Genomic DNA, 12454 nt, shown 5'->3' on the forward strand with positions numbered 1-12454 from the left:
CAGTGCACTGACCCACATTCCCTCCCAAGCCCTATTAACCCTGCTAATCCCCCTGGCACTAAGGAATTTATCATGGCCAATCTGCCTAACTTGCACATCTTTGGAGTGTGGGAGGAAACTGGAGTACCTGGAAGAAACCACGCAGACACGGAGAATGTGCAAACTCCACACAGTCACCCGAGGCAGGAATTGAACCCGGGTCACTGGCACTGTGAGGCAGCAGTGCTAACCACTGTGCCGCCCCATCACTGCAGGAAGCAACTTAGGAAGTCCTGGAACTTCAGTGTATGCTGAAAGCTGGAGCAGGAGTGAGGGGGAAGAGCAGACAGGTAAAGAAATCCCCAGCAGTGGTGCACTGACCCCCAACAGCACCAGGGAAAATGTCAGAATTTGCTTGTGCAGATGTGAGATTTGCAGGCCGCAGAACAGGAACTCTGTGACAAATTGTTATCGTGAATGTTGCAACATTAAATGTATACATAGTCCCTGTTTTAGAAACAACATTAAAGCAAAACATTGTTGACTCAGTTGACATTAAATGGAAATTTGTTGTAATACAATAGATACTACTTTAACATCTGCCTGAACAGGCACTGCCTCATTCAAACGGTGGCAACTCTACCAATGAAGTACTTGCCCAGTGCTAAAATGTAAACCTAGATTCTGTGCTGAAGTCTTAGGGTAGGGCTTGAAACTAAATCTTTCAGACAAGTGGCAATGCTACCACTTGGTTTTGGCATGTAACTTTTCTTGAAGATCACATTCATAATTTGTGACATAAACACTTGGAAGTGTGTAATTCTGCAAAGATGAGTGGTAGGTCAGAAGATTGGACCGAGTATAAAAAAAACAGCGAAGAGTGATTATTAATGAGGAGGGAGAAATTATTATGATAGCAAGCTAGAAACATAAAAACAGCACGAATTTCTGTAGGTAGTTAAAAAGAATAAGTAACGTGAGCGTTGGCCCTCTAGCGAGTGGAAGTAGGGAATTAATGATTTAAAGTTTATTTATTAGTCACAAATAAGGCTTACATTAACATTGCAATGAAGTTACTGTGAAAACCCCTTAGCACTGATGATGGAAAATAAGGAAATGTCGGATGAATTGAGCAAATATTTTGCATCTATCTTTACTGTAGAAGATGCACAAAATCCCAGAAACAACGGTGAATTGGAGGTGAAAGGGAGGAATTTAAAACAATTAAAATCACCATGGAAAGAGTGTTAAGAAAACCATCAGAACCAAAAGCTGACAGGTTTCCAGGTCCTGGTGGACTTCATCCTGGTGGCTTCTGAAATGGTAAATGCATTGGTTTTAATTTTCCAAAATTCCCTCGATTCTGGAAAAGTCCCATCAGATTGGAAAATGACTCCTCAGTTGAAGAAAGGAGCGAGGCAGAAAGCTGGTAACTAAATACCAGTTAGCCATCTGTTGTAGGTAAATTACTGCAATCTATTAAAGAGGATATACAAGGGCATTTAGAAAATCTCAATGCAATCAGGTAGCGTAAACATGATTTTTTTGAAAGGGAAATCATGTTTGACTAATTTATTAAAGTTCTTTGAGGAAAGGCAACCTGTGGGTGTGCTGTACTGAGATTTCCAGAAGGCATTTGACAAGGTGCTGTAGAATTCGTTTTCGGAAGTCGGATCAAAAACTGAAGAGACACAGATTTCTCCGAAAGCTTTTATTGCATCGGAGGAGAGATCGCAAGACCATGCACATCCAGCATGGGTTCGTGAGTCTCTGTCCGACTTGCAAAACAGTTTTTAGTTATACCCGACGGAGATACATCCACATACTTCTGTTAGCCAATAAGGGCATAGCTGTATTGTTACATTTTGATTAGATTACTTTCAAGAACAAAAACCGATAGCTACGTAAAGACATGGCTGTTAAAGTTTCTGATTAGATTACTTTCAAGGACAAAAGGCCAATTGATAAGGCCCTGCCCTCCGAAGCCAGCACCACAATTACCTATTAGCAGTTTCTTTAACGTGATCATTAGTTTCGTTTGTCGCCCTCACCTCAGGCCCTTTCCAAAACCAGTTTATCCCTCAACTGATTTCTAGTTACGCATCCCAATTTTAACCCTTTCCTCTTCTCAATCTATCTTATACACATTCTCAGTGCCACATCAAAGATTGCTACACAAAATGGTGTACGGAGTAATATATTGGCATGGATAGGAGATTGGTTAGCTAACAGGAAGCAGAGAGTAGGCATAAAGGGGCCATTTTCAAATTGGCAAGATGTAACAAATAGAATGCCACAGGGACCAGTGTTAGGGCCTCAACTATTTACAATTTATATCCATGAATTGGATGAAGTGACGAAATGCACGGTTGCTAAATTTACTGTTGACACAAAGTTAGGTAAGAAAGTAAGCTGTGTTGAGGGCATAATCTGCAAAGGGACATAGGTTAAGTGAGTAGGCAAAAATTTAGGAGATGGAGTATAATGTGGGAAAAAATGTGAACTTGTCCATTTTTGCAAGGCGAATAAAGAAGCAGTATGTTATTTAAATGGAGAGAAATTGCAGAATTCAGTAGACAGAGGGATCTTGGTGTCCTGGTATATCAGGAAAAGCTAGTGTGCAGGTACAGCAAGTGATTAGGAAGGCACATGAGGTGTTTATTGCAAGGGGAGTGCAATCTAAAATGAGATGTTTTGCTACAGTTGTACAGGGTGTTGGTGAGACCACATCTAAAACACTATATATAGTTTTGGCCTCCTTATTTAAGAAAGGATATCAATGTATTAGAAGTAGTTTAGAGAAGGCTCACTTGACAGATAGCTGGGATGCGGAGTTATCTTAAGAGGAAAAATTGGACAGGCTGGACCTGCATGCTTGGAGTTTAGAAGATTGAGGGGTGAGCTTATTGAAACACAAGATCCTGAGGGGGCTTGAAAGGGTGGATGCTAAAAGGTTGTTTCCCCTTATGGGAGAGACGAAAACTCGGGGACACATTTTGAAAACTCAGATGAGAAGACTTTTTTTCTGTAGTTTGTGAATTTTTGGCCCTCTCTTCCCCAGAAACTGGTGGAGGCAGGGTCATTGAATATTTTTACGGCAAAACTACACGGATCCTTGACTAACAAGGGAGTCCAAGGAGTAGGCGGGAAAATGCAGTTGAGGTCACAATCAGGTCAGCCATGATCTTGAATGGTGGAGCAGGATCGAGGGACCGAATGGCCTACACCTGCTTCTAATTCGTTTTTTGAATGTATACAGAAAGTTCATACTAAGTTTCAAACAGTATCCAAATTAATTAAAATTATTTGTAGAAGTTTAATGAGAGATGTATCGATAGAATTTTCTCAATCAGCTTTGTTTGGACCATTCCTCTTTAATGTTCTAAAGTCATTAAACAAGATGAATTTTAGGAGCGTAGGCACATCGGAATTGCTCGACAGTAAAAGACCAAGGTCCATCTCCTTCACCTTCTGCCACTATGATAATTGCATGATATCAAGGAATAGACTTTAACTAAAATAAATTGCTAGGATTAGTTGAATTATGAGCAGACTTTCTAACACTGGAGGCAAACTGGTCATTAGCAAATTTGCTCCCAATACACCATTAAAGGTATTTTTCATTCTTTTTTATAGATGAGGTATGTGTGTAGATAATTAGAATTAATACATAGTCTTATACTGAGTTAATCGATTCTCAAAAAATTGAGGAGCAGAAAATTTCCGTTTCCATCTTCGAATGAAAAAGTGTTTGGAGTCTAACAATCGTACTGAGATGAGGAACTTTCCATCTGTGGCTAAGATGAATGAGCTTACTTTTGGAATAATCACCTCTTTCTCTCTACCCCTTTTCAAGTCAATGTACCTGGGTTTAGGTCAATAGAGAAGCAGTGGCAGATATTTAAGGGGATATTTCCGAATACTCTGAATAAACATATTCCTGTTATAAAGAAAAATTCTAAGGAGAATTAACTGAGGGAGTTGGGGAAAGCATCAGACTTGAGGAAAAAGCATATAACTGTGCAAAGATGAGTGACAAGTCGGGTGATTGGTCAGAATACAAAGAATGGCAGCAAATGACTAAGATTAATCAGGGAAAGAAATTAGAATATGAGAGGGAGATGGCTAGAAATGTAAAAACAGAACCAAGAAAAAGAGTAAATATTGGTCCTCTGAGTGAGAAATGGGAATTAAAATTAGATAATGAAATGAATGAATAACTTCACCAAAGAGGATGCAAAAAGCATTCCAGTAGTAGATGTAAATCAGGAGCTGAAAGGGAGAGAGGAATTTGGAGAAATTACAATCATTAGGGAAACTGTACTGAACAAACTGATGGAGCTGTGGCTGACAAGTCTCGAGGTCAGTAAGCCATTCGGCCCTCCGAGCCTGCTCCATCATTCTGTATGATCATGGCCGATCATACAACTCAGTAGCCTGATCCCACCTTCCTCCCCCCATAACCTTTGATCCCTTTTTCCCCAAGAGCTTTATCTAGCTCCTTCTTGAAAACATACAATGTTTTGGCCTCAACTGCAATCTGTTGTAATGAATTCCACAGACTTATCGTTCTCTGGGTGAAGAAATTTCTCCTCATTTCAGTCCTAAGTGGTTTATATGTAGACCATGACTCCTGGTCCTGGACACCCCTACCATTGGGAACATTCTCCTGACATCTACCCTGTTTAGTCCTGTTAGAATTTTGTAGGTTTCTATGAGATCGCCCCTCATTCTTCTGAACTCGTGCGAATACAATCCCAACCCACTCAATCTCCTCATACGTCAGTTCCGCCAACCCAGGAATTAGTCTAGTAAACCTTTACTGCACTCCCTCGAGCAAGAACATCCTCCCTCCGGTAAGGAGAGCAAAACTGTGCACACGTCAGGTGTGGCCTCACCATGGTCCGATAATTGCAGCACGTCATCCTGATGCTGTACTCTAATCCTCTCGCTATGAAGGCCAACATACCATTTGCTGCCTTTACTGCCTGCATACTTCAGCAACTTGTGTACAAGGACACCCAGGTTTTGTTGCACATTCCCCTCTCTTAATTTATAGCCATTCACATAATAATCTGCCTTCAGGTTTTTGCAAAGTGGATAGCCTAATATTTGTCCACTTACTGCATCTGCCATGTACATGACCACACACTCAGCCTGTCCAAATCACACTGAAGCACCTCTGCGTCCTCCTCACAGCTCACCCTTCCACCCAGCTTTGTGTCATTTGCAAATTTGGAGATGATGCATTTACTCCCTCATCTAAATCAATTATAAATTGTGAATAGCTGGGGTTCTAGCACTGATCCTTGCGGTATCTCACTAGTCACTGCCTACCATTCGGAAAAACACCTATTTATGCCTACTGTTTCCTGTCTGCCACCCTGTTTCCTATCCATCTCAATACACCAATCCTAATCCAAGTCCTGATGGACTTCATCTCAAGGTCTTAAAAGTGGTGGCTAATGAGGTAAGTAGATGCATTGTTAATTTTTCAAGATTCCCTAGATTCTGGAATGATTCCATCAGACTGACCCCTCTATTCAAGGTGGGAAGGAGACAAAATGGGAAACTATAGACCAGTTAGCTTGATATCTGTTGTGTGGACAGTGTTGCAGTCAATCATTAAAGAGTCTATAGCTGGGCACTTGGAAAAACACTGTAATCCAGGAAGAGTCAGCATGGTTCTATGAAAGGGAAATTATGCTCAACCAATTTATTAGAGTTCTTTTCTTTGAAGAAGTAACATGAACTGTGGATAAAGGGGAACCTGTAGATGTATTGTACTTGGATTTCCAGAGGGCATTTGATAAGGTACCACATCAAAGGTTGTGGCACAAAGTAGGAGCTCATGGTGTGGGGGGTAACATGTTAGCGTTGATAGAAGATTGACTGGCTGACAGAAAACAGTGTGTATAAATGGGCCTTTGCCTGATTGACAGGATGTGACAAGTGGAGTTCTGTGCGGAACCTCAAATTTTTACAGTTTACAACAATGACTTAGATGAGGGGAGTGAAGGCATGGTGGCTAAATTTGCAGGCAACACAAGGATAGGATGGAAAGTATGTTGTGAAGAAGACATGAGTTTGCAGACGGATATAGTTAGGTTGAGTGAATAGGCAGAAATCTGGAGTATAATGTGGGGAAAATAAGTTGTTCACTTTGGCAGGAAAAATGAAAAAGCAGAGTATTACTTAAACGGAGCACAACTGCAGAATGCCAAAGTGCAGAGGGATCTAGGCGTTCTAGTCCATATGTCACAAAAAGCTGTATGTAGGTACAGCACATAATCAAGAAGGTTAATGGAATGCTATTGTTTTATTACGAGAGGAATTGAACATAAAAGTGAGGAAGTTATGCTTCAGTTATATGGAGCATTTGTGAGACCACATCTCGAATGCTATGAGCAGTTTTGGTTTGCTTATTTAAAGACGGATGCAAATGCATAGGTGGCAGCTCAGAGGTTTATTAGTATATCTGGAATGAGTGGGTTGTCTTATGAGGAGAAGTTGGACAGGCTGGGCTTTTTCCACTGGAATGTAGAAGACTGAGTTATAAAAATTAATAAAATTTTAAAAAATATATAAAAATTAGACTTAAAGTATACAAGATCCTGAATGGTCTTCACAAGGTGAACGTTTCCTCTTGTGGGCGAGTCCAGAACTATGGGGCATTGTATTAAAATTTAAGGGTCACCCTTGTCGGATAGAGATGAAGAGAAATTTCTTGAGGTTTGTCTGACTTTGGAACTCTGTCTCAGAAGGGGGTGGAAATGTAGTCAGTCATTGAACATTTTTAAGGCAGAGATAGATAGATTCTTGTTAGGCAAGACAATCAAAAGTTATTGGGGGTAGGTGGGAATGTGGAACTCAAATGCAAGCAGATCATCCGTGATCTTATTGAATGGTAGAGCAGGCTTGAGGGGGAGAATGGCCGACTACTGCTCCTATTTTGTAATGGAACATTTTTCTGCTTTTCTCTCACACTGCTCCTGGGTTTGATATTGCACAGACCAAATGCAGAGTTAAACTCTGTCTACTGTAGGACACTGCTGTATTCCCAACCCTAGAAGACATTTCCCAACTACTGTATCGTGAGCCTTTCTACTTCCCATGTGCATCACTATATGACCGTTCATGGTTTTTAGTCTTATACTGAATTGAGAATCTCATAGTTCAGGCTCCTGGATCACTAAAGTGGAGTTGGATCTGCAAACTAATTTCATGTCAGTGTTTAACACAGACATCATTAATAGAAGCTGGATAATCAAGCAGTTAATAAATTGCTCATGTTGTCTTATTACTAGTGCGCTAATGTTTATAACTCTTCTTTAATAATAGACATTTATTGTATTGTGCTGCCTAGTAAAATAATTGACTTCCTGCCAGTGGTCCCATACACTATAGACTTGAGCTGTAGTGTATGGGAAAATCTGTTATCCGGATTACTTCTATTTTAAGAATTTCCAAAATATAACTTGTGATTTCTTTCTCTGCTTCTCCAGAATACTGAGTTGAGAAAACCTAACCAACAGAAACCTGCAACAGGATTTGGTGGAATGCAAACTTCAACGTTTGGCTCACCAGGTCAGTGTTAATGTGCAATTCCTACAGGAAAGTACGAAAACTGAATGTACTTCTCTGGATTTTTTAATTACTGAAAGATTATGGTGTTAACTTTCCTGTATCATTTTACAGGCTGTCACTTTTTTTAAAAAAAACACAAAATTGATGTCTGTCTCTGGCCACTTAGCTAATACTTTACTCTTGTTTTGTTTTGAGTAGATATCATTTTTAAGAAGTTTATCGCACTAAGAAAAAAGTGATTCACAGTTAAACCTTTAAGGAATGCAACAATATTTTTGCAGTAAAATGAAAAATATAACCTAATATAAGAGTGCTGTAGTGCTTGGGAGTTGTGTGGGAACCTGTTGTGAATCTGTTGATAAAGAGGAAATGCCTCTAGTATATAATATAAAACTTGCTGTTGGCACCTTGATGGGCAGATAAATTTTGAGGATATCGGGGCAGAGTAAGCCCAGACATTAAGTAATGATAAAAAAGATAGTAATGTCAGAATATAAGAACATAAGAAATAGGAGCAGGAGTAGGCCACCTAGCCCCTCGAGCCTGCCCCACCATTCAATAAGATCATGGCTGATCTGATAGTGGTTTAGTTCCACTTACCCGCCCGCTCCCCATAACCCTTAATTCCCTTATTGATCAGAAATCTATCTACCTGTGACTTAAACATATTTAACGAGGTCGCCTCCACTGCTTCAATGGGCAGAGAATTCCAGAGATTCACTACCCTCTGAGAGAAGAAGTTCCTCCTCAACTCTGTCCTAAACTGACCCCCCTTATTTTGAGGCTGTGTCCTCTAGTTCTTGTTTCCTTTCTAAGTGGAAAGAATCTCTCTGCCTCTGCCCTGTCCAGCCCCTTCATTATCTTATATGTCTCTATAAGATTTCCCCTCAGCCTTCTACACTCCGAGTACAGGCCCAATCTACTCAATCTCTCCTCATAAGCTAACCCCCTCATCTCCGGTATCAACCTGGTGAACCTTTTCTGTACTCCCTCCAAGGCCAATACATCCTTCCGCAAATAAGGGGACCAAAATTGCACACAGTACTCCAGTTGCGGCCTCACCAGTACCTTGTACAATTGCAGCAAGACCTCCCTGCTTTTATACTCCATCCCCTTCGCGATAAAGGCCAACATTCCATTTGCCTTCTTGATCACCTGCTGCACCTGCAAACTGAGTTTTTGCGATTCATGCACAAGGACCCCCAGGTCCCTCTGCACAGTAGCATGTTGTAATTTTTCACCATTTAAATAATAGTCCATTTTACTATTATTCCTTCCAAAGTGGATAACCTTACACTTGTCAACATTATACTCCATCTGCCAGATCCTCGCCGACTCACTTAGCCTATCCAAATCTCTTTGCAGACTTTCCGCATCCTCCACGCAATTCGCTTTCCCACTTATCTTTGTAACATCCGCAAACTTTGTTACCCTACACTCGGTCCCCTCCTCCAGATCGTCTATGTATATGGTAAACATTTGAGGCCCCAGCACCGATCCCTGCAGCACGCCACTAGTCACCAGCTGCCAACCAGAAAAGCACCCATTTATTCCAACTCTCTGCTTCCTGTTAGATAGTGTCAGTACTAAGTCAGTATTAGTGTTCAGTTAGTTGGATGATTGTTTGCTTGAGAAATTTTTAAAGAAAATAGAAGATGTTAGATGAATTATGTGAATTGCAGCAAGAATTGTTGAAGTAAATAAAACCTCTGGAATTTTATTTTGGAAACACCCTAAGTTTTCTCTTGCTTGATTTCCCAAGCCAAACTTTGTGTGACCTAATGAATAGGTTTTAAGTAAACTAATTGTGCATTTTTAAAAAGTTTATTTATTAGTGTCATAAGTAGGCTTGCATTAACACTACAGTGAAGTTACTGTGAAAATCCCCTAGTTGCCACACTCCGGTGTCTGTTCAGGTGCACTGAAGGAAAATTTAGCATGGCCAATGCACCTAACCGGCATGTCTTTCTGACTGGGAAGAAACCGGAGCACCCGGAGGAAACCCACGCAGACACGGGGAGAACGTGCAGATCTTACCCAGTGACCCAAGGCTGGAATTGAACTCTGGTCTCTGGCACTGTGAAGCAGTAGTGCTAACCACTGTGCCGCCCCCATGCATTTGTATGTGATTTGAGAGATCTACTTCCCTGGTGTTTTACTGAAATCTTACTTGGATTTGTTTCTTTCCAAAGGTTTTGCCTCCAGCTCTGTAAACAGCAGCACATTTAGTTTCAAACCCAGTGCTGGATTAGGCAATACCACAGCAACGTCAGGCTTTGGAAGCTCCTCAGCACCTTTGGTTCCTCCTCTGTCAGGATTTGAAACCAAACCAGCTTCTTCCTCTTCAGCATTTGGAAACACATCTACATTTGCAGCTCCCACTTCCACTTCAGCTCCAGTTTCTGGTGTGTTTGGTATTTCTGCAACCAGTTCTACTCCTGGTACCTCTGTGTTTGGAACTTCTGCTCCATTTGGAAGTAACCCAACAACAGCTTCAACTGGATTTGGGAGTTCTGCACCAACATCCTCAGTATTTGGAAGCACTGTAACAACAACTACAAATACTTTTGGGAGCAATGCAACAACACCAACAAATGTTTTTGGGAGCAGTGCAGTATCAGCATCTCCGTCCCAAAATATTTCTGTAAGCAATAATTCAGTCAGTGGATATGATAAGCTGTACACACCCCGGACAGAGCTTTCAGCAGAAGACCTACAAGAATTTGAAGCAAAGAAGTTCACACTTGGAAGGATCCCTTTAAGGCCACCACCCATTGAACTTCTGAATGTGTGAATCTGGCTGAATTTAAATGTAGTTGAATTGATTAGTTGTCATGATACTTCATTGAACAATGTACTAACTGAGGCAACAAATTAAGCTTTCTAAATTTGTTTTACTTCTCAGTAGATTTGCTACAATCATCAGCAATAGTAGGGATTTAACGTTGTAATTTATTGGCTAAATTATTTCCTGCCATCCTTATTTCCATCTCTGCCCTTCACCTTATCCACTTGAAAATTCACAAATATATCAACTTCTAATTGGAAAAGCCAGAATCTATAGTTATTTCCATATCAGAAATATATGCTAACCAGGATAAAATGGGCAGCCTGACAAATGTTTACAGTATCTAAAATTAAAATAATGATGACTGAAGAATGTCGGATGCTGCTGAAACCTCAAGCAGTAACTGCAAGATGCTGAGTTTTCACTAAACAGAAAGCAGTTTCATCTTTTAACTTCAAGTTAAAACCCCTCTTGAATGGCCGATAGGATGGATTATTTTAACTGGACAGGAAAGATCTATATTATGTGTACAATTTTATGTAAAAAAAATCAAGCATATAAATGCATGGTACATTTTTTTATTTTTAAACTATGCACAATACCTGTTGTAATTATTCTAATAAGAATTTGCATAACATTTTACAATGATGCGTTCTGATAAATTTCATTTATAAATATGCACATTAGCAGTGATTTCACATTTTGCTTCCTAGAAACACTGGATTGTGTAGCTACCCTTACAAGATCTGATAATCATCCATTCCCGCTGTACTTTTTGAGTCTTTTACAATTGTTAATTTAAAACATATATAGTTTAAATATTCATTCTTGCGACAATATTGCTTTGGCATTGATTTTAGACCTGTGCACGTGCAGTAATAAGAAGGAGCCTTTTTCTTTCGTAGAGTAGTTTAACACTTCACCAGGGAGTATCAAAGCCCTTCACGCTCAGTGAATAACTGATAATCATAGATGGTTTATATGGTGTTCATCTGCAATTGTATGCAGATAGTTTTTGCTTATTTATCTGCTTTTAATATCTTTATATGTACAAACTGATATTTAGCAAATCAGAATAAAGTGCCATATACAGAATTTTACAGTGCCTGTTATATACAAAAATATTTATAAATAGAGATGGGCTAAATTATGGGTAATTTCACGAGTGATCTTGCAGAGTAAAGACACAAAAACATTCCTCGTTCACATAAGATGGTAGGAAAGATCTATAAGTTTACAGTTCACCTTATTTTAAGGCTGCAAATTTCCTGATTTTAATTATTCATTATGAAATTTGTTTCTCCTTGCTTGCAAACCAAAATATCTACCTGTGATCGCATTCTTTCAGCATGTTTACATTGAATACTGAACTGAATTCCAAAAAGGTGACATCCAAAACAGAAAATGTAAGGATTTCGGCCATCTGGTCAAAGCTGAAAAGATTGAGTTCTCTTCTAGAGAGAAAAGTGGAATGCAGCAAAAAAATGAATCTACCTCGGTCTGTTTGGATGTCGGGCATCACAGAGGATGGCGTAAAACAGACAAACTTGATATACAAATGACAGCAAATCTCTTTTTGCCAGAGTAGCAGGAGTAGGAGCCTAATGAGCATTTTTATTTCACCAGCAAATTTTGGTATGTACTCCCTAATCACAGAATCTGTGTAGAAGGAGGCCACTTGGCACATCGAGTCTGCACTTGATTCCTAAGAGAGCATTCTACGTAGTCCTATTCCCCAGCCTTATCCCTGTAACCTTGCATATTGTTTATTTTCAGCTATCAATCCAATTCTCTTTTGTAAGCCTTGATTGAACCTGCCTCCATCACCCTCTAAGGAAATTCATCCCAGATTCCAATCATCCTCTGGGCGAAAAGTTGTTTCCTTGTATCGCTTTTACTCCTTTTCCCAATTATTTTGAATCCGTGCTCTTTAGTTCTTGTTGCTGTCTTGAGTGGGAACAGTTTCTCACTGTTTGCCCTGTCCATATCCCCCAAGATCTTGAATACCTCTATCAGGTGTCCTCAGTCTTTTCTCCAAAGGAAAACAGACTCAACCTCCCCAATCTATCCTCGTAGTAACAATTATTTATCCCTAGAATC

At 39.9% G+C, this 12454-nt stretch overlaps 1 protein-coding gene across 1 annotated transcript in view; it reads left to right on the plus strand.

Annotated features, from left to right (window-relative positions):
• LOC144509828 (nucleoporin NUP42-like) overlaps positions 1-11447 on the plus strand; it is a 20800-nt gene extending 9353 nt beyond the window's left edge. The window contains exons 6-7 of the mRNA XM_078238700.1: positions 7485-7566; positions 9759-11447. Of these exons, the coding sequence (XP_078094826.1) occupies positions 7485-7566; positions 9759-10360 (684 nt within the window). The 3' untranslated portion in view covers positions 10361-11447. The remainder of the gene's footprint in view (positions 1-7484; positions 7567-9758) is intronic.
• Positions 11448-12454: the final 1007 nt, after the last annotated feature.

Source organism: Mustelus asterias, chromosome 2 (genome assembly GCF_964213995.1).
Source record: "Mustelus asterias chromosome 2, sMusAst1.hap1.1, whole genome shotgun sequence".
Taxonomy (NCBI): Eukaryota; Metazoa; Chordata; class Chondrichthyes; order Carcharhiniformes; family Triakidae; genus Mustelus; species Mustelus asterias.